Source organism: Trachurus japonicus, chromosome 19 (genome assembly GCF_045865225.1).
Source record: "Trachurus japonicus isolate A0001 chromosome 19, Traja_1.0".
Taxonomy (NCBI): Eukaryota; Metazoa; Chordata; class Actinopteri; order Carangiformes; family Carangidae; genus Trachurus; species Trachurus japonicus.
In genome coordinates this window covers 6,289,658-6,312,078 of record NC_140925.1, presented here as the reverse complement: position 1 = coordinate 6,312,078, position 22,421 = coordinate 6,289,658, and the positions used below count along the sequence as shown (strand labels likewise).

At 42.0% G+C, this 22,421-nt stretch overlaps 1 protein-coding gene across 1 annotated transcript; it reads right to left on the bottom strand.

The window, feature by feature from the left end:
• Positions 1-1,037: 1,037 nt before the first annotated feature.
• On the bottom strand, positions 1,038-22,049 carry tbx21 (T-box transcription factor 21). Its single transcript, XM_085761202.1, has 6 exons — positions 21,083-22,049; positions 10,879-11,033; positions 8,792-8,913; positions 8,005-8,163; positions 7,286-7,347; positions 1,038-6,676 (listed from the first exon to the last, which is right to left on the bottom strand). The coding sequence occupies exons 1-6, from the start codon at positions 21,679-21,681 to the stop codon at positions 5,773-5,775; spliced, it is 2,001 nt and encodes a 666-aa protein (XP_085617328.1). The 5' UTR covers positions 21,682-22,049; the 3' UTR covers positions 1,038-5,772.
• Positions 22,050-22,421: the final 372 nt, after the last annotated feature.

Here is a 22,421-nt window from a genome sequence, read left to right as displayed (position 1 = left end):
CTCTTATTTACCACCTGTATTTGCAGCATCAATCGCCTATAGTGAGTTTCAGATCTTGTTTTAAGTCACAAATTTACAGTTTAGTATTGAATGCAGCAGCAAACAGTGAGTAGCATTTCAAGGTAAAAAAGCTTAATGTTTCCCCCAGGAACTGCAGCAACATTTAAATCAATTAAAATTACTTTTTTTTTTTCAATTAATAGTGAACGATGCTCATTGCAAATTTCCACATCCCAAGATAATGTCTCCGAATGTCAATCGATCATGCAAAACTGGAAATTACTCAGTACTTAACAAAGGAAAAGGAGCACATCGACATGTTTGAGAAGTTTGAAGCAGAACCGATATTATAATAAATGAAATGATTATTGATTATCAAAATGGAGAGAAAGGGTGATATAATTAATAAGCAGCTTTTTTTCTCACCACGTAAACCTACAAGATGATGATAACACTCGTAATCGCAGGTTTATTATCACCGGTCCTCTCTGTGCATGGTGCATTCACCTCAGTAAGTTTGTGTTGGATCAAATTTGTGCTCAGTTGTTTTTTGTTTTGTTTGTTTTTTTTGGAGGGGGGAGGGGCAGTACTGACGTATTGCATATGAATTACTCCGACTTGGTACCTGTGGCTTTCAGGTGTGACTGAGAAGAGAGTACGATGCTAAAGACGATCGTCATCACCGACCTAAAGGAGGAAAACATTTAAGACAGTATCTGTCTAAAGATTTTGGTCATAGGTTTAATGTTTTAATTTTTTTATTTCATTTTTTTTGAACTTGGGAACTATTTAAGAATAAAAATAAAGAATAGAAACATATTTAAAAGAGGATTTAATGGATGATGTATTGTATTTTTATGTCATTACTAGTAAGAAGAATATCCAACTGGTTGGAAACATGTAAATACTGTATTTATACAGTACATTAAAACTGTTAATATCACAACTGTGTGGAAATGTATTTATTTTGATTAATTTATTAATGCACAATTTGAAAATAACAAGTCTTCCCACACTGAACACATGAAACCAGTGGAGATTTGTCATGTGTAAGCTTTAATTTCATGAATAAAAAAACAACAGTACATTACACAATTAAGCCACCTTTAATAAATAACAGTTTCCCCCTCAGAACTCTTCATCTCTTATTTGTTTCTGAATTTATAAGCTCTCAATGAAAGAGTCAAAGGAGGATTATTGCTCCCTTGACACAGACTGTGCACATGATTCACACACACGAAAAAAAAACAAAAAAAACATGCTTGTTGTTCAGCCTGCTCGCTCGCTCGCTCCCCTCCGGACTTCCCTCCTCTATTACTACACTATACAGTAAAATCTCTGGAAATGAATGAATCTCCCACACACACACACTCTCTCTCTCTCACACACACACACACATGGTCTTCAGTGTGTTCAGGGGAAACACAGAGTCACTGGAGATGGAGGTAACAGCAGGGAGTTGTGGGTCACTGGCTGAAGTTGTAAGGTTGTAATAGCTGAGATTTTCCAGCAGGGGTCGTTCCTGAGGCGTGTGAGAGCTTTTTCTTTTTCATTTTCCTTTTTCATTGCTGCTGTTTGGTGTGAGATGTTGCACTCCTGTAGGTGCAGGGTCACTGAGAGTAGCACGCAACAAACCACAGCACATAGAATAAATAATGAACTGACATTTTTGTTTTTAAAATGCCACCTTCAAATCTAAACGGTATTTTTCTTTCTATTAATTGCACTTGAAACAAGAATTGTCCATTGTTCACCTTCATTAGCTAAGGTTCATCAAGAATCATCATCATTGATGTCATCTTTCTGTGACAGATGTCAACATAAACATTAAACGGTACAACTTTTGGAAATGTTACACAAGCAACATACATTATTTTTCATTTTTCATCATACAATATATCCATCATTCTCTTTGCAGCATAAAATTAACATTTCATCATCATTTAACTTTAAATTATTTAAATGCTCAGGTAAAAGGACTGAACTGTCACACAGTTTGTCCCTTTTTTGCATCGACATCATTTTTAAGACCAAGTGCTGCAGAGGAGAGATTCTTTTTTTTTTACATCTTATTTGCATCATGTTGTTGATTATCTTTAACTCCAGTGTAAGTCCCAGCCTTCAAACAACACTTGTATTTAAAATCGGCTCAGTAAAAAGAAAAGTTTGACTACAGAGGGTCTACATGTGAAATAAGGCCAGGATTTTACAACATAAAGAGATAGATCCTGCATAAAGTGGCACAAAAAAGTGACCAGACAGTGACCAAAATAAAAGGGTAAAATTCATACCTTATGAATTCATTTCTCAACATTAAAGGTCTAAATGCTTGTTCAAGGACAGAGACTCCTTCATTAGAGTCATTTTTCTAGTTTCAGACTCCGAAAATGTAGCCTACATTTCTTAACTCCCCCCAGGTCGCTATCCCTCAAATTTAGTTTTTAGTGGCGCCCAAAGCTGTTAGCTCTATTTACCCATATGTATAAAAATGCTTATTGGCATCTAGTTCCATAATGTATTTAAGGTTTTCTGCTTATATGAAGGAACTGTTTGAAATTTTGGAAACTGTATGACAAAGGTGAAGCTACAAGTCTGTCTGGAGGTAACAAATCCTGCCTAGCAACACCTCTAAAGCTCACAGATTAACACAGTAGATGGAGTTTGTTTGATCTGTACAAAAACATACGTGTAAAATTGTCAATTTATTGTATTTTATGTGCCTCATTCTGTCTTGGAGAGCAAACTAGGTTAGCATTTTTGTAGCTTTAATGCTAATCTTAGCAGCTACTGGCTCTGGCTCCATTTTTAGAGCAGCTCAAAATATCAAACTGTATCTTTCAATGTGATTTTCTTTTTTCTTCTGTAAACACAAGACAATTTATAAACTGTTTTCATCATCTTTTCATCTCTCTCTCTCCCATGGAGGAGACTAAAGTGACCCTGCTCCTTCTCCTCTGACTGAGCGCCGGCCTGCCTGGCTGCCTTGCTGCCTTTCTGCCTGTCGCCCCCAGTGTTGTCTGAGGCCATTAGCACACCTGGTGAGGAATGAGGAGCAGATCTCTGATCAGCGCCGACTGCGGCCTCACTCTTCATTTCTGTCACCAGGCCGGGGGAGCCGGGCCTCTGTCAACCAGTGTCACCACATGATGGGACAGTGGACTGGTGGTAGTGGGGAGGGGGGGGGGGGGGGGGGGGGGTTGGGGGGGGGGTTCAGAGTGTCTGTCTGGTCACTTTGTGCTTCCTGTTCATGGAGGTCTGAGGGTGACAGGGCCTTGTCTGTTTACCTGTTTGGCTGCACTGAATGACCCACTTTCACCACTGCTGCTGCTGCTCTGCTGCGACTCTGCTGCAGAGAACTGGGTGAGGATCTGATCCAGGATCAGTGAGAAACTTTGTTGTTGTTTTTTTTAAAATGAGCATGAATTATTGATGCACTGACATTTATTATATTTATAGATTATACCAGTTGTGGTCTCATCTGATCTAATCTGGTTCATGTGCACCAGTGGTAGTAGCGGTGGTGGTGGGTTGTGTTTGTGTTTAGAGCTGGCACACTTCCCTCGGCCAATACTGTTTTCCAGCTGCACTGTTATCAATGCTCTTATTGATCCTGGGCTTGATTGAGCCGTATGGTGACAGAAGCGTTTTCAAATCGACTGATTGTAGCAGAGGGTTGAGCCTTTTTTTTTTTTTTTTTTCTCTACAGTGATGCTTGTTTGACTCTATCAGAGCGGGCGGTGTGTGTGTGTGTGTGTGTGTGTGGAGCTGGCCTCGATTTACTTTACGGGCAACAAACTACATAACAACATCAGCCAGTCTGCTCATCTGTGACTTTAAATAAACATGAAGCTGGTTGAGATAAACCTTAAAACGGATGTACACGATGACTGTCGTCTCGCACTTGCATGTTTCCTTTTTTTTGTGTGTGTTACCAAATGTTGACCTCAAATTTTATAATTTTGATCTGAATAATTCACACATACATAGCCAAACGTAAAGGTGCCCGGTGGAGTTTTCATGTAAACAAACAAGAGAAAACAAGTGTTTATCCTGGAGGTTGGACAAATGTTGACAAATGTTTGTTTTTTTTGCCTTTTTCCTGACAAAATGTTAGTTAAAGTGTTTTTTTGTTTGTTTTTTTAATTCCTCCACATGTGAACCTTTACGTGGTCCACACTGAAGACTGTACCAGGCTGGAGAAGAGGAAGAAGACCACATCTGTTACACTGTGAGATGTTTGTGAGCCATTTAGAATTATTCCCATAATTGATTAATCCCATAATTGAATCTCCTTATTTTGTTATAATAGGTAATAGAAAACGTTGCTATAATTATGGTGATTCAAACTTCCTCCTGGCCTGGTGATGTCTTCAGATGTCTCTTTTTATCCAAAACCACAAACAGGTTCATTTTACTGTCATGACAAACCATCAAATCCTCACATCTGAGCCTGAAACCGTCTTAAAAATGAAAGATAATTAATTCTTTAATTGATTAAATGACAAATCAGTGCAGCTCTGATGAAGTAGACTCCCTTTAGACATCTGGTTTCTGAGGTTTGGCTCATTTTGGATCATGAGCAGATAAAACTTTTTAGATTTTTATCATATTAACGAGCGTTTCATGGTCATAAAACTGCTACTAGACACAGATTTGACGACTCTGCTTCTCCCTGTGAGTGACCCCGGTGGGCAGTGTGTTGCTGTTGTAAATGTAAACTATAATCCCGCATCAGTAATTCATAGAAACCTTGATTTGATTGCCTCCAGTTGGTTGTTTCTGCCGTGTTTGCTGATTTTACTTAACAGCAACACACACACACACACACACACACACACACACACACACACACACACACACACTCACACTCACACAGAAAATACACGCAATAGATTGTCCTCGCAGGGTTGAGGCAGATTAGCGGCCTTACTTCAGAGCATGTGCTTTGCTAAGCTCTCTTAACCCCCTGACACCGGCTCAATCAGACACTCTGGGCCTCCGCACTGAGCCGCCACTAGTGGGCGCTGCAGCTGTGAATGACTTGGTGCCGAATCCGGAGGAGGAGGAGAAGGAGGAGGAGGCTGCAGAGAGTTAAATGTAATTTCATCTTCACATTGATCAGGGGAAGAGGGTGGAGGGGGGGAAATGAACGTGAGCATATTTAGAGTAAGTGTGAAGGGCTGAGTGTGAGAAGGAAGAGACAGACGGAGAGCGAAGGAGACAGAGAGAGTGTTTGATGCAGAGAGAACAGACAATCCCTGCAGGCGTCTGTCAGCAAAAAAGATATGCAGATGTTTTTTTTGTTTTGTTTTTTTTGTTTGTTTTTTTCAAATCTCCAGATGTTTCAAAGGCGTAAGTCACAGGTCCGTGTGTCTGTTTGGTGTTTATGTGACTCCAGGGCAGCAAGCGGCACCCAGTCACATCCGCTCCTTGTTTGTTCAACACTTTGAGTTTGACAGTAACCTTGAAAAGTTCCTCCTCCTCCTGTAATCGTTTGACACTTTTGAAAGGGAACTTCACTTCACAGAGAGGCCGGCCACGCTCTGTTGTGTGTGTGGAGTGGACCGTGCGGTTGGTTGGTTGGTTGGTGTGGAGCGGCAGTAGATGATGAGGTTTGCATGTTCTGTTCTGGTATTTTGTCTGCAGCAGCACCTGAGCCGGACTGGACAGGACAGACAGACAGACAGACAGAGAGACAGACCGCGGTGTGGGAAGACGCTGGTGGGAAGAGAGAGACTGTGGCGATGTTGTCGTTGCGTTGAGGTCTTCAGTTCAGTGGGTGTAATAGCCATAGTAGTCTGCGTTGCTGTTGGTGTCCTTCTCGCAGACGTCTCCACCACCGCTGCTGCGCGGGGGCGGGGAGTTTTCGGTGCTGGACGTGTACGGCGACACTCTCCTCTTCTTGTTGTCGCCCGCCCCCACGCTGCCCTCAAACAGGCCCGAGTCGGCAGAGTCTGCTGATTTCACCGAGGTTTCCAGCCAGCCGTCCTCTCCTCCTCCTCCTCCTCCCCCCACCACCACCACCGCCGCTGCTCCCCCCCCCACACTGTCTTTGGGCTTGTCCTGCTGCAGCAGCGACGACGGCAGCGGCTCGAGGAGCGAGGAGGAGGAGGGAGGCGGGTGCAGCCTGTGGTTGCCCGGCGACGTGGAGGAGGACGAGGAGGAGGAAGACGACGATATGGGCCTGAACCAGCCCAGACTGGGGGGGTGGGCGCCGGGTTTGCTGGGGTGGCTGAGGTACTGAGGGGTGGGCCGGCTGGTGCTCCATCCCGCTGCTGAAGTTGCCCCCGATACGGACACGCTGGTGGAGGCGAAAGGATGCTCGGGGTAGTAGCTGAGGGCGTGGTGAGCCGACGTCTGCAGGGGGAAGGGCTTGTAGAAACCGTTTCCGGAGAAGTCGCCCTCGTAAGAAGAGGCGAACTCCAGCCGGTTGGGGCCCACCACGCCCTGCTGGGGGGGCAAGTACCAGCGGCTGTGGGGGCTGGGACTGGAGGACGACGGGTCTTTGTGCTGCTGGCCGAGGCCGATGGGCTCGCGGCCGTAGAAGCGGCTCTGGGGCAGGGGGCTCATGTACTGCTCGGAGAGGTAGCCCTGCGTGTAGCAGCTCCCCGGCAGCAGCTGCTGGCTCTCTGTGGGGGAGGGGGTGAGGCGATCAGAGTCGGGAGGAGCGTACAGCCTATAGGTAGGAGGAGGAGGAGGAGGGGAAGGGGAAGAGAAGAGAGTGTGAGAAGAAAAGGAAAAAAAAGAAGGTGTTATTTCCTGCCCAAACCTCAAACTATCTATCAAACATCTCACAGCCCCTCACACCCTGTCATTGCAGCACACTCGAGCACAGCTGTAATTGCAAATTCTAATATCACAGGAGCACACAGAGCGTTTAAAAACAGTACAGTTATTAAGGTTTATATCAAGATATCTTCATTTCATTTCATTTCATTTCATTTATTGGATCTCCATTAGCACCAGCACATTAGCATAGCTATTCTTCCTGGAGTCCAAACATTCAGTCAGAATTGACTATTATATTCTTCCAAGTCATCAAGGAAAAGTAGAACAAAAACAACTAATACAGTCACAACACACAGATACAATCATACAGTAGACAGCACAGACACACATGACACAATACACCACTTATAAAATACAATTAAGAATCAATAAATATATACATACAAGGGGAAAACAATATAGCAAAACATACAAAAACCAAAATAGTAAAACTCATAGAGCAGGGAAGAGAACAGGCACTATAACATCTTCTTTGTTTCTCTTTTTGATTACTTACGTGTCATAATTGTCACGGAAACCTTTAGCGAAGGGGTTATGGTCTATTTTCAGCTGAGTGATCTGCGTGAGGAATAGGAGGAGTGCAATGAGAGAACGTAAGCTTAGGGAAAAAGAGAAGGAGTGAGCAACAAGAGAGGAGTTCACTGACTAATAATTAATGAGGATAACACTAACATGCACTTTCTACTCTCGTCGTCTGTGCTGTTGTTGTGGAGGAGAAACACAAACACACAGACACATACACATGTAGTGATGCAATCAACACCATATAAAAAACAGTGGGAGTGAGAGTCTCTCACACAATGTATCTGAACAGCTGTTAAAGATATATAGCACACACTAGGAGGCGGGGGCTGAGCTGCAGTTCTCAGGTCAGCTGGGGTGAGGTGACTCTCAGCTGAACCGAGCTGCTGTGTAGTTAACGGCACATGTTGACACTCACTTAGTGTAGGTTATCGTAAATGTAAATTAGTGTGGATGCATTTTTGATGCATGCATGCATAAACCAAAGCTTCTCTCTGAGACACGGCTCTGACATAAATCATTGAACTCTAACTCTCTTATCATGATGTTTTTTTCTTTTTTTTAACACAGGGTGTAAACGGTGTTGCTATGGTTACGTGTCAGTGGCGGTAACTTACAGCGATAACAAATCCAAACTCCCCACATTGACAGAAAAAACTGAGCTGAGGTTGAGGTTGTTGTTGACTGACTTACATCTGCGTTCTGATAAGCGGTGACGGCGATGAACTGCGTCTCCGGGAAGATGAAGGTCTGAGTTTTGGCCGACAGGAAGGGATCCTCCGAGCCGTCCTCCTTCACCTCCACGATGTGAAGACGAGGTTGATACTTGTGGAGCGACTGCAGCACGATCATCTGGAGAGGAGAGGAAGGGGAAGAAGAGTTGAGAAAATTTCTACCTTCAATAGAAAACGACAGAGACTCGGAGGTGAAGTGTGAGGATGGAAAGTTGCAGATACAATACATGCATTTTAGAGTACTTTTCCACTGTCACATCCCATAATAAGAATAACTTTGACATATTTTTATTTTACTGATATTTTAAATGTTGTTTATTGTATGTTTCTTGTGTTTGGATGTTGTTTATTGATGATTTTATCTGATGCACTCCTCTGTAAAGTGTCCTTGAGTGGCTTCAAAGGCGCTTTCTAAATAAAATTTATTATTATGTTCTTTGTTATTATCGTATGTTCTGTGTTACTGTGGCTGCAGCATGGGCGAATGGCCCAAAACAAATTTCTCACATTGTGGGACAATAAAGTTAATCTTAATCTTAATCTTATTATGACATATTACAGAGATGATGCAGAAAATGAACACTCATGTACTCCTCCTCTATAATACTGATTATGCCATTTTGGATATTTTTTTTTGCCATTAGATAATTTATGGAATCTGTATGTGCCTGTATTTTCATCTACAAAATTAATATGGTTCCTCTATTTGAGACAAAGAGTAGGAGAGGAGATAAAAAGGACAGTACCTGTGCCACATTGTTGGTGCTGCCCTTGTTGTTGGTGAGCTTGAGTTTGCTGAACGACACCTCTTGTCTCATCCAATGAGCTCCTGTGTTGGGGGAGTCGGGGTGCATGTACATCCTGTTCCCTGCAAGTGCAAGTGAAAAAAAAAAAGCAAATCATGAGCCACATGTACATCTGTAACTGATATGTAGTGTTAAATATTCCCTGTCAGATCTGAAAAAAACACTTTTTTTTTTACACTTTACAACAGAATTCCCAGCGCCTGCCATGTAATGCTAATATACAGACGACAGAATGAATTTGAACTGTTTCCTATATAATTAACAATACAAATTTAAGAAAAGAAAGAAAGAAGAACCAATTTGCCTTAATTTTCTGTGGCACAACCACCGCCGACTTTTATGTGGTTGATTCAGTTGAATGAGTGGGATGTAAACACCACTCTTCTGTCATATTTAAAAAACAAAAAAAACAACAAGTGACTGTTTCTGCAGAGGAAGATGATCTTGCTTCCAACCCTTTTATCTTTTAAGCATTGTTTTTGCAGGAATCAATCTCAGCACCATGATTTTTCACAGTGTTCACCACAATGACCTGCTAACCTTATATGTGCACACCACATAAGTGCACTATTAAATCTAATTGAGAGAAGCTGTTTCACCACAGTTTCCACAACTGTAGCACATCAGCAGTCACCTTTCCACAACACCTGGCACATGTGTGACAACACCTTGCACTTTCTCTCATTTAGATAATTGTGGTTTTTCTATCATCAATCACACACAAAATGTCATCTTGGTTGACTTGCTTTTGCTTTTTCTTCTGAGGTGTGAACAGCAGGAAATAATGAATGAATGAATGAATGCAGGAAGGCAGCACAGGGAGCATGAGGTGTGGATGGAGGCAGAGGTAAACAGAGATCTGTCGAGGACAGACGAGTTAAATGTGCTGCTGATGAGTCTTTACAGATGTAGGAGAAATGAGAGATTGACAGAAGATAATGGGAAGAAGCATGAATCTGATGACTAATTAGATCACCTCAAAGTAATAACACAACACCACATTTAAAAAGCAGTTCATCAGATAAGTAGCTTACTTAATGCAGAAAATAAAATACTTTTTTCAGCCCACGCAAACTTGAAATGCATCTGATCCGAATCTGCAAACATGTTACTGTAATGTAGCAGAAACTTGATCCAGACTCTGACATGTTAGATTGTGAAAATGCATCCAATGTGCACTGCACTATACAGTATAAGATGCTGAAATTAAAATTAAAAAGGGCCAAATTGCAATGTTTATTTTACTAGTGGATGCAAATGTATCTGAGGCTTGGTCAGAGCATCCAAGATAAAAGTTGAGCAGGTGTCTGAAAAAAAAAGGCTACCGGTAATTGTTGAAAAAGTTCAGGAAAAATGAGTTTCTCATCTGCATCCTCCCTGCAGAATGTATGACAAAGCTGCTGACTTCAACAACAGCAAAAACCAAATATCAGAGAGTCCGCAGAAACCTCCTCACACAATACTTGTGCATCATGATGCACGTCTTGGTTTCCCTACTGTATGCATGTAGGTTTGCTACAATATTGCTAAATCAACCACTTCCTCAACATCTTCCATTTTGCACGCACTGAGCTGAAGACCCGGCTCATTCACTGACCAGGATTTCCAGCTCATCGTCAACGACTTTCGCGTGAGAATTCGCTGTTAGAAGCCGCAGACACAAATGTGAGGATGTTTTTTTAATATTTAAATTCATGGCCACAGGGGGTAAGTGAATGCAAACCTACAGTGTTTGGCTGAAATTCTCAGTAAATGATTGAGGAATAAGAACTGTTCTGGTAATTGATATGATGTTTTCAACTGCAAATAGCATGCTGTGCTTTTTTATTACTCCACAATTTAAAAGACTCAAGTGATTATAGCGATAAAAGAGCTGCTGTCAGTGAATCAGAATTATTTTTATTTGTGTCTGGCAGCTTTCGCAACATAAACTCTGAAACACTTTGTTATCAGATAGACATCGCTCTTTTTTTTTAGCATCATAATTCTGACTGACAGTGAGTTTTATTGAGTAAAATCAAATGTACCTGGCATGTTGCCCTCTGCTTTCCCACACTGGACCCACTTGCCGCCCTGGTACCTCCAGTGGTGCTGATCCGCCAGAACCACGTCCACGTAGACGTTGTAGTGGGCGGACGGTTCCAGGACACTGATGTTGAAGCTTAGAAATGGGAACATCCTCCTGCATAAACACACAAGAGAGAAAAACATACAACCATTGGTCAGATTTATTTGCTCTAGGGATATCTAATTCTACTTTTGTTCACATATTTCTATATTTTCTTTGATATATATTGATATATAGATGTTGGAGGAAGTTCACTGACTTCCTCTTGTATTTACATTCTTAAAAATCTAATTTACATTTAATTTTAACACAGTTATGTGTCAATGAAAAGCTTTTGGCACTGAACACAGAAGTTGACAGCTGTTAAATGTAGTACACCTGGTTTGAGTTGACAAAAAAATTGACAATACCTGCTGAAAAAAAAGCAAAAAAAAAAAAACAATCCTCAGGATTTAGCATCTGAGAGGGTGCAGTGTTAATTCCAACAAGTATATTTAATGAACACAGGAACCTTGGAAGTAATCCACACAATTCTGCAAATTAAAGGGAACGAGGTGACAGTGACAAAACCAAGTCTGACATATTTATCACAACAGTTCCTGTTAAATTATTTAGCTCCGTTTGTGCAGTTTGTCCTCATTTGTATGAACTAATAGCTCTGGTGTGAATGAAGATATAATAAGTGCCAGGCTATTTAAGGACAATGATGCAAGATGTAAGGCAGGGAGGTGATTCCCGTTTGGACCTCCTGACAACCAGACCCTCTCTTGTTCATTCACCAGCTGAGGAATCAGAGTAAAGGGAGGTGTGGTAGCTGGGGAGACAGAGTGTAGGTGAATATTTAATGCTGCTGTTAATAAAAGATGCTCTAGAAGCTGCTCCTGATTGCAGGAGCTTTACATATTGAACTCATTTTGATCACAGAGGACTTCAGTGAGACGGGGTAACCGGGAGTTCAGGGTTTTCCCCGGACACTTCAACCCAGAGAAGGAGTGAGAGAGAGAGGCTGGGTTGAACACAGGGAAAAATTAGATGCACAAATATAAGACATGGACGCAGAACACACAAAGCGACAAACGTACCACGACAGATGGACATTTGTGACATGCTACAGTGGCATAGTTATATATACAGTAAAGTGCATGCAGTGCTCACAGAGAAGCACTTACTGCTCCTGCCTTATCAACCATGTAGAGTAGGAGCTCATACCTTATTACAGAGCAACAAACAGCATCATCCAATGTGCAAAATGCCTTGGCAATCAATAATTGTTGAGATATTTTAAAGTCGAGGCCACAAAACACTAGAAGTTCTGAAATTAACACCTACAAACACCGAAATATAAAAAGAAAAAAAAATGAAGGTGAGCTAGCTGTTTTCACCTACTTCCTGTATTTTAAGCTAAGCTAATGCTACATCCAAACTAGCCTACTACGTTTTTCCATTTAAACTTCCACTTAAAACGTGAGGATTTCTTTGAGTTATTTGTTTCATTATCCTAATATTTAAGTTAAATGTACTCAATTTTTCCATTTTTATTTACCGTAAGTTTACTATTTTAAAAGGTAAATCTTTGGTAAATACGACCGTTTTCGCTCCACTTCCGGGAACGCATATCACGTGACCGTTGACGTACGCAAACCAGTGTAAACAGGAAGTACAGCTGCTATGGCTCTGGCTGCTTCTACAAGCTAGAAAAGCAGAAAAGTCGGTTTTAGTGTTAAAAATAATTGCGCAATTTATCTGCGCAACAGCTGTAATTAAAAAGGACAACAAGGTGAGTGACATTTATAATTCATATCCACAAAAAAGGTGCGTTTTAAAACTAAAACTCAGTAGTGTGAATGTTAGTCAAAGCTAGCCTAGCTTCACTTTATTTTGGCGGTTTTATATCAATTTATGCTTTCTCTGCAAAACTATTTCTTTAAATGAGAAGACAGTGAAGTGTGTGTGTGTGTGTGTCTGGTCGAGTAAATACACAACTACATGTGAATGTGCGCTGCAGTCTGGGTCTATATGAGGTCACCAGAGTGTAGTTGGTGTTAATAAATCAGGGCAACATGTTTGACATTCTGGCCCAGCTGTTTTACACTGGCTAACAGCACCCGAGGCTATGGAGCAAATACACCCAACCCGTCCCTGTGATTGAGTTTTTATTTTCTACTTCTGTATGTCCTGGTTGTAGCACTTTTTGCAGCACAGCTACATGTTTTTTGTTCCCCCAGTGAGGAGTTCGCGTGCATCTGTTAAGAGAGACTGAGTGATAAAGATACGAAAGGTAGTGGTGGTGACTTTGTTGTGTACATTTCAGGGCTGAAATGAGTGTACACAAAGAAGAAGAAAAATTCCTACTCTTATCAGAAATGCACTTTTCTGCACTATTCCTAAAATGTTTTGGCGTCGGTGCAATAAGATACGATCTATGGATAGTTTGATCACTGCTGTAAATACACTAACATGCTGTTGCTGTGATACAGAACAACATATAGCGCCACAAAGAGATACATTGGTTTGATAAACCATTTTCTAGAGAAGAAGGAGAAGAAAGAGAAGAGACGTGTAGTGTTGTGTTGCTTCGGCTTGAACTTGCAACAACTATCGTCACGTCTGGATGGAAATTCATCTCATTTAAATTCAGTGTGTCATCCCTGCAGCTACTTGGTCATTTAGCGGTGTAAAAAGCAGCGAGACAACGTGTCGGAGGTTACAGTCTGTCAGCAGACTGGTGGCACACCTGCAGGGCCCGTTCCTCCTACAACAGTGTTTATGTGTCTTTCTACACAGTTTTGCTTGAACAGTAAAAAAAAAAAAAAAAAGAAATCCGTTAAATAGAAGAAACTCACAAAGTCATCCAGATATTACGTCAGTTTTTTCCTTTTGTGGGTGTGTGTCACCTTCAGTGTGAGTATCGAACACTAAACGTACTATTTAATCGCATATTGGCTGATGTAATTCATAATTTAGTCTGTGTTCATTCTTATAATGCCCCTTTTCTTTTGGCAACATTTAAAGGCTGGTAATTTTACATATTTTTTTTCTATCGCTAATAAATAACAAAAAATGAATTTTATCTTAAGTATCATGCATGTTTTTATTCCTCTGTACCACAGAGCGCTGTCGTTGTGCAAAATGACACGTTCCAACATTACCATAAACACACACCAGTGTAGTTTATATTGACTCCCCCCACCACACACACACACACACACACACACACACACACATACACACACCCATCCTCTGCACTAGATCTGTATTAAACTGCAGTTGAAAGTAAAGTCTCCTGTTCACTATTTCCTCCTATTTGAGTAGGGCTCAAAACTACAGAGCACAGTTTTTGAAATTAATTTTTTAATCAGTTATCTATACACACTGATAATGAAACGATACCCAGATCGACCGATACGACTCATGTATTCACTCATACATTAACGAAGCTGTAGAAATCTTTACCTCCTTATATTGAAACCATTATCTCCTTGTTTTTTTCATTTTATTAAACCGGATATGCTTGAATTATGTGATGCAAACTCCAAAATATTCATGAATATAGATTCTGTTTTGTGCGTTTCAATGGCGGCTCTTTATTCTTGTGGACTGAGCACACACACACATACAGACACACACACACCCTTCTCCTCAACCTTCAGTGGTAAGACAAAACCCTCCTCCGCCCGGTCCCAGTTGGGTCTTTCTGGCTACATGGCGAGTCCGGTTTAACAATCAATCATAGTTCTGGGTGAAACACAATCGTGGCAGCAGCTCTTTAGTGGCTCGCAAAGAACAGGTGACAGGGCTCTTCTTCCACTGCCGCGTTTTAATACAAGTGAAAACAGAAACTCGGCTGTTCAGCAATGGCAGAAGAACCCACCTACGCTGCGAGAGTGATCTAGAAAGTGGATGAGTAGTTGACGTTTTTTTTTTTTTGCTCTACTGATATTGTCGATTCACTTATACTAGAGCTTTTATAGGAAATCAGTACTTGACAAAGGGGGGAACCCATAGAAAACACAACACAGAGGGGTATTTGCATGTGGGGGCGGCGTCTCGGGTTTTATGTTCAGAGTTCATCAAGAGAAGCTGAAAAACACAAAACACATGTTGGCGTTTAGGTATTGTCAGTGTGGTGTTGGCGGTGGCAGGGTGCAGTTTCTACCTACAGAGTGCCTCATGTGTTATTTTAGTTTTATGTGGCTGTAATTATAAGGAAGACTGAAGTGTGTGTGCTCTTTCTTAGCAGATGATTTCACAACTGGCTGGAGCACAGATTCGTGGACTGGCTTGCCTTGCCTTGGACACCAGTGGGAATCAAACCAGCAGCTCTGCAGCTATAGCAGACAGACTCCCTTATAACCAACCTGCCAGTGTGCCACCTCTGATTCAATGGAAACTTGACAGTAATGACAAAAGGCTGGCACTCCCTCGGCCCAATCCAGGTATATACGCACATGAATACTCATAACTGTAGTCTTTTTGCAGACAAAACACCATAGAAACAGATGAGTGTGGTGAACCAGCCAGTAATACAGAGACAGTACCGCTGGTGGTGACATTTAAAAGCAAAAAAAAAAAAAAATCAAAATAAACTGAGTGAATGTTGGGGAGAGAGGAGGAAGAAGAAGAAGGGGGGTTGGTTGGGTTTGCGTAGACAGAGGGCGCGGGAGGGGAAACCGCGGGGGGGAAACAGAGGTTAGAGAAAGGGGAAAAGGAAAGAGCAGAGGGTGGAGTGAGGGGAGGGAGAGGTGGAGGGGTGGAGGGGTTTGTCCTGGGGATGCAAGGCAGCGGCTGGAGAGAAAGGGAAAGGAACTGGATATTCACCAGGGAGAGGACTTTTCTACATGAGCGCACCCGCTGATTCATCCGGACAGGAGTTCAGGTCCAGTTTTTGTCACCGTGTGTACGCTTGATCATCTGTGACGAAAACATGCCAGTCTACAGCTGCTGCCGGACACAAGCACTCTGCAACACGCAGGCACGCTCGCCCCTGTGCCGACTTATTTCACAGAAAATTCTGCCACCGGAGACGTCGAAATTTCGTTTCTGCAGCGCATGTTTCATGCTTCTTCATGCCTCATAAAGGATAAGACTGGTGTTATTCTATTTTATTATCAACAGCAGCGTCATCAAATCCTATGAAAACCCCTAAAACCAGGCCTGACTGCTGGTCCATAACACCACATGGCTGCTTGTTCATATAGTGAGGATGTAATGTAAATATACAGATTCATTTTTCTTAATAGCAAACAATGCATTAAATAGAGTCTATTTTAATTCACATTTTGTGCTCTAACGGTGCTTTCAGCAGCAAGACGGTGAGTCAAAATCAACTACAGTGTGTCTGTGTGCTCATGTTAATAAGGGAACATGTCACCCAGTTCAGCAGTGATGTATTTCTATTAGTTTCCAATCATCGGTGGAGCTCTATTGCTCAGAGGGATGAGATATACGAGGCTTTGGAAACACACACCTGTTAGTCGGATCAATTAATTGTTAGTTTTTTAAGAGATTTGTTACCATTAATTAAAAAAAATTAAAAAAAACTGCTGCAGGGCTGTTTTTCAGTCCTTATCAGGCTCAAGGTTTTTTATTAACGCTCTCTTAAAACCAAATGTGGAGCAACAACAACAGTAGGAATGGGCCTGTGGCCTGTGTGTGGAGTTCACCGCTGACTTATTAGTGGAGGTGATAACATGGTAGAGGAAGTGCTTGTTTAGCTGTCTGAAGAATATTGGCAGAAGATGTTTCTGCGAAAAGCTGCATATTAACACATAAACAGCTGAACAGGAAGTAACAAGTCATAGTGCCAAAACCTTGAAATAGTCGCACTTCTGCTTTCAGAGAGAGACACAGAGAGAGAGATGGATAGATAGAGAGAGAGAGAGAAAGAGTTAATGCATAAGACTTCCAAACATTCCTAAAAACAGCATCTTGTAATGTTGATTGATGATAATGAATGAAGTTCTTTGACTTGATGATGATCAGTGACATGCACAGCAGCACTGTACTGAAAGGTCTGTGGCAGCCACCGTAGAGAGAAAACACCCACTCTCTCTCATTTCCTCGGTGATGTGAAGTGATATATCTGACACAAACCTACTCTGGAAAGAAACTCGATTGTTTATAAAGTTTATATAAATGTAGAGAATGTTTCACTTTTGTATTCGACGAAGCAGCTGCAGTCCTTCATGTTGATTTGTGTGATGTTGATTCTGTGTTTTTTTTTGTTGTTGTTGTTTGTGGTGAGGAGGAAACTTGCCCCTCACCGACTCGACTCATGGCGGTACTTTGTTCTAAGTAGCTTCTATTCTTGGGAGCCAAATAAATGAAAGAGTGATTTCCTCTCAAGAAAAACTACCAGACTGATAAGTGTCACCTCGTGGACTCAGTGGAGCAGAGAAAGCACATGAGCATGATTCCTCTGACGCTGAAGTCGAGCTCTGTTTTATTTTCCTGAAAGCTGATTTGTATGGTAAGACCCACTGAGTCCTATCTCCTTCCTAGAACACGTACACAGCGCATTCAGACGGAGCTTTAATTAGCTTTATCTGTGGCTTATTGACCGATTGACTTGAGGCTTTGATCACTCATAAGATTTTCTTTGATTAATCTATATATGATTTGTTATTTTCCAGATTAAATAAAAAAAAAGTCCCCACAAAAAACCACCGCAAGGAAAAGTTTCTCCTCTTGACTCATGTCTGAACTCACCCCAGCACTCAGTCCCCAGGTGTAGGATCAGCACATTGGTCAGAGAAATGAATAAGGTAAAAAAAAAAAAAGTTTCTCTTTCTCTTTTCAGTTTTAGTCACTTTTTTAGTTTTATTACTAAACTAGAAAATCCCATTATTTTGCATCTAAGAAGCTTCGGTTTTCATGTTTCTCTACCACTGATTTGTTGGACGTCAAATGATGTCTTTCAGCCTCGACGCTGCACGACGTTGTGTTGTGTTGTGTTGTTTTGTGTGCAGCCTCGGTGAACTCTGCCTTACTGTGCTATATAGTCAAAACGCAGCCTGTGCATGTGTACTGGGCCCTGAAATGGTATCAACTAGTGTGGTGATCTGAATTTAGCTCATGAGAAGTGTAGATGAATTCACGCACTCCCCTCCTCCTCCTCCTCCTCCTCCTTCCTCCTCCTCCTCCTCCTCCTCCTCTTTTTGCCTCAGACCCATAAAAATGTCTCCAGATTTCAAAGCCCAGGTGTGGTATACACGAGCAAAAAAAAACTTCTAAAGAGATCAGTAGGGGCTGTGCTGTGTGTGCAGCCAACATCTAGTGCAGGCTGAAGAAGAAAAAAAAGAAAAAGAGAGAGAGAGAGAATCTAGTCTCTGACTTCCTGAACTTCAAAGATGCCTCAGCTTCTCAGCGTGGCCATCTAAAGGCTCGGTGGTGTTTGACCCTGCTCTCTGCTCTGCACTCTGCAGCTCCTCTCACCCTTTCTCATAGAAACCTGGGTTTTGATGAACATTGCAGACCCTCAGACTTATACCTCTCTAAAAAAATATTACAGTGGGAGCCTGAACTCAGGATTCTGCCTCTCTGATATTGAAAAACCGTCTTTTTCTTTCCTCCACTTCAGGGAGTTTTTGTTATGTTGTTAAAAGTTTTAAAAAAAAAGAAAAAGAAAGAAAAGAGTCTCCATCATAGTGCAGCTTCTTCAGCGCTTATTGCAACTGTGCAGGTCAGGGAGGGACCTGAGATAAAAGTGAAAAAGAAACAAACAAAAAAAAGAAAAATGCCATTTTCATTGGGAGGATTTGACATTTTCGTAATATGAGGTTTGTGGTTTTTGCGCAACATGAAAATTTTGCTTTTTTGTTGCATGTGGAAGGATAACACCTCCGCGCCCCTTTCACCGATCATGTTATTATTGTGGTAGTATTTAACACTGCTGTGCACAGAAAAGTCTAGCAAGTGTGTGTCTGTGTATGTGTGTGTATGTGTGTGTCATGTCTTATCTTTTGCTTTGAAGACAGATGGAAAAAACGATAAAATGATAAGAAATGTTTAATTAGATGAGACAGCTACTTTTTTTTTTGTTCTGCTTTACAGTGCATCCTGCCAGGGCTGGTGACGTGACAGAACACACACTCACACACTCACACACACACACACACACACACACACACACACACACACACACACACACACACACACACAAACACACTTGGAAGCACAATAAAAACACAAATTAACAACACAAGCTACATTAAACTTTTGCTAAAACTTCACAAAATGAATGCACGCGCCTTCAAATCTTAAATACGCTGCTTGCTTTATGCACCAATGGAGCCGAGCTAAGGGCAGCCTGCAATATTTTTTAATTATGGTTTAACAAAAAAAAAAAAAATCTGCAGAAACTACTTTGCAACTTCAAATGAAGTCATCAAAGTGCAATGAGAATGAGAATAGCCCTGGCAGCAGGTGTAGTATCTCCAGGAGTCAACTAGAAAGTCAATGAGACTCTGCAGGTCAAAGGGGAATTGAGTGAGACAGGAACCTGCTGCAGCTGCTAAAGAGTTAGAAGAAACACTAGAGAAAACACAAGAAAAAAGGTTGTTGTTCTTTTTTAATTCTGAGATTTTTTTTTTTTGGGTTGTTTTGTTTTATAATTATAATTTTTTTCCTTTTCTCCTCTTTTTCTTTTAAATCTGGTGTCACTTTAATAAAAGCTGCGGTGCTCAGCAGCTGACAAGCCGAGTGAAGTCAGTGGAAATATCAGTGTCCTCCTCTGTGACAGCGGCTCGCGCTCCGTGCACAGATCCGCGCCATGAGAAACCCGCGGCCTCAAACCTTCTGTCAAACACGAGCAAGGCGCTGTATTAGTGAATTAATCCCCATCGACGTGATGACTGCGTCTTAATGCTCGCTGACCCATCTCACCTCCACCCTCCACTCCCCACACCGCCCCCTCTTCCTATAAATCTCCCCCGAGAGCTCTGCCACCACACTTTTGGCATCTTGCACTGTTGTTATTTATTATTAATAATATTAATATTACCTGTCATTTTATATCTCAGTTTCGCTCTCGTTTCCAAAAGCCACCGACATGAGATACAGCGCTGAGGTTTTAATTATCAAAAAAATAGACAGTTTATCTCTTTATCACCTCTTGTTTTTGAAAAATTCTCACAGCCACAGGAAAGTTAGTCACAGATTGTTTTTTCTTCCAGCTAATAAATATTAAAATCACACGTTTTTTTCCTTCTCCCCCTCCTTCTTCTATTATTGAAGCGCATTGGGGAAGCAGAGCAGTTTACCCGGTAACAAACAGCAGCTTCCAGTGTGAATTGAAAGTAAAACTGTGAGTTTATCTCTCTGCAAAAATGAACCAAATGTAAGTGAGTGACCCCCTGCTGTGTGTCAGACTATAAAGGAGACCCCGCTGGCCGCTGAGGTCAAGCTCAGGTGTCTCCATCATCACCACCGTCATTTCTCTGGCGCGTCAGCAACTTGAGCCTGAAGCAAAATTTCGATGCGATGTTTTTTTTTTTTTTGCATAACAAAGTTAGAAAAGCAAAAATATGTGTTTTTATAATAAATTATTTCCATGTTTTTTTTTAGAATTATACTCAATTAACTTAAGTAAATAAAAAAAGCGGAAGTTTCTTGTTAATTTAACTCTTTGTGACTCAGCTCTGCAGCGAAATTGTGCGTAAAACCAAAAGTGTAAAAATCCACCTTAATTGTGCCCAAAATTGAGATGGAGGTCAGAGGTCACTATTCCCACTATTATCACCTTGTCAACTCCAAACTCAAAGCTGTCAGCTGATCAGTGAAGTGTCGGTGTGATACCTGCAGATTTCCGTAGTAAACAGGAGTCAAAACAGCGCTGACCTGTGACCTGCTCTCACAGACACTGACACAAGATGTTGTTTAATTCTTTAAAGGCTGTTTTTTGTTTTGTTTTGTTTTGTTTTTTTTTTAAGTTAAATTAACACAAGTTGAACTGTTGATGTGTGTGTTCGCCATGCAGACTGGCAGCATAAATTAGTAAGTATGCAAAACCCAAAAGGACAGCGGTGCGTAATTTCTCAGCCTTTTCGCAGCCAAAACCAGATCTAGACGAGTGGTCTAGTCTGTGGGTTTTTACTGGTGTTAGGGGGTGGGGGGGATAAGAGAGAGAAAAGAGAAAAGCTCTGGAATGATCAAGTGAGACTTACCTCCCCTGTTTGGTGATTATCATCTCGGTTTGGAACTTGTGGAACTTGGCCCATAGCGGGTAGTTATTGAGCAGAGCCTGCGTCTTCCCGCTCACCTGTAGCCCAGGTAGAGGGTAGAGAGGCGGCCGCTGGTAGCCGTGCTGAAAGCTGGCGGCGTAATTCTCCGGAGACGAGGAGGAGTACACGTCTTTAGCGCCCGTGGGGAACTCTCCTGCCGCCGTGGGGATGTAACCCTGCCCGGCCGCGCTCCTCGGCGGCGACCGCACGCCGCCGTACGGGCAGCTGCTGAGGGTCTGTGCGTAAAACCTGCCGGGCTGCGCCGCTCCGTAGCCCCCCACCGCCTGCTCCGAGTGGTGGTACGGCAGAGCCAGAGTGTCCTGGCCGCTCTGGACCGAGTCCGGGTAGTAAAACCTGGCGTCCTGAATCCCCATTTTGAACTCGGCTAGATCCTTGCTGCTGCTGCTGCTGCTGCTGCTGCTGCCGCGGTGGTGGTGGTGGTGGTGGAGGTGACTGCTGATGATGTCGGTGTTCTTTCCGAAAGTTTGCGTTTCAGCCCCATTCAACATGCTGAGGTAGAGGTTGCCACCTATGCCGCCCATTTGCAGCCCCGCTCTCCCCGGTCTGTGCGTAATGTCATAAGTCTCCACTCGTGCGTCCAGTCAAATAAGAGCATGTACAATAAGAAAAAAAGAAGAAAAATCACAAAACAACACAGCGTGGACTCTGCTCCTCTGCCAGGACGCAGCGCTCTGTCATGCCACCAACTTTAAACTGTGGCGTCAAGTCAAATCATATAAAGACTCAGTGGACTCTCCTCTGTCTGTCTCTTTAAACTTTCTTTATTACCCGAGCAGATGATGATGATGATGATGATGGTGGCGGTGATGATGCTGATTGTCTTGTTGTCTTGTCTTATTGTGACGTGTGGAGTCGCTACCAGTGACCCAGACCCGGGCTGACTCCTCTAACCTGCATGTGATATATACATTTAGTATAAGTGGTCATATTTTGGAGGTGTGTCTGGTGCGCGCGAGGGGGACGCGATAGGCTCCAGATATGAAAAGAGGCGTCGCCCTCGTCACGGAGTAACTTCACACAAATCACACTCACACTTAAACACACACACACACACACGCATACACACTCTCTCATTAAGGAACAAAAGCGCAGGAATTGATTTAATGAGGATCAGAATTAATTTTTGAATATCGATAATTACAGATATTTTAAAATATCTTTACAGGAATTCATTTTACTTGTGTAAAATTACAGTAAAATGCCACAACTTATTTTTTTGTTTGCATTTTCGTTAAAGGATAATGAATAATTCATATTACTA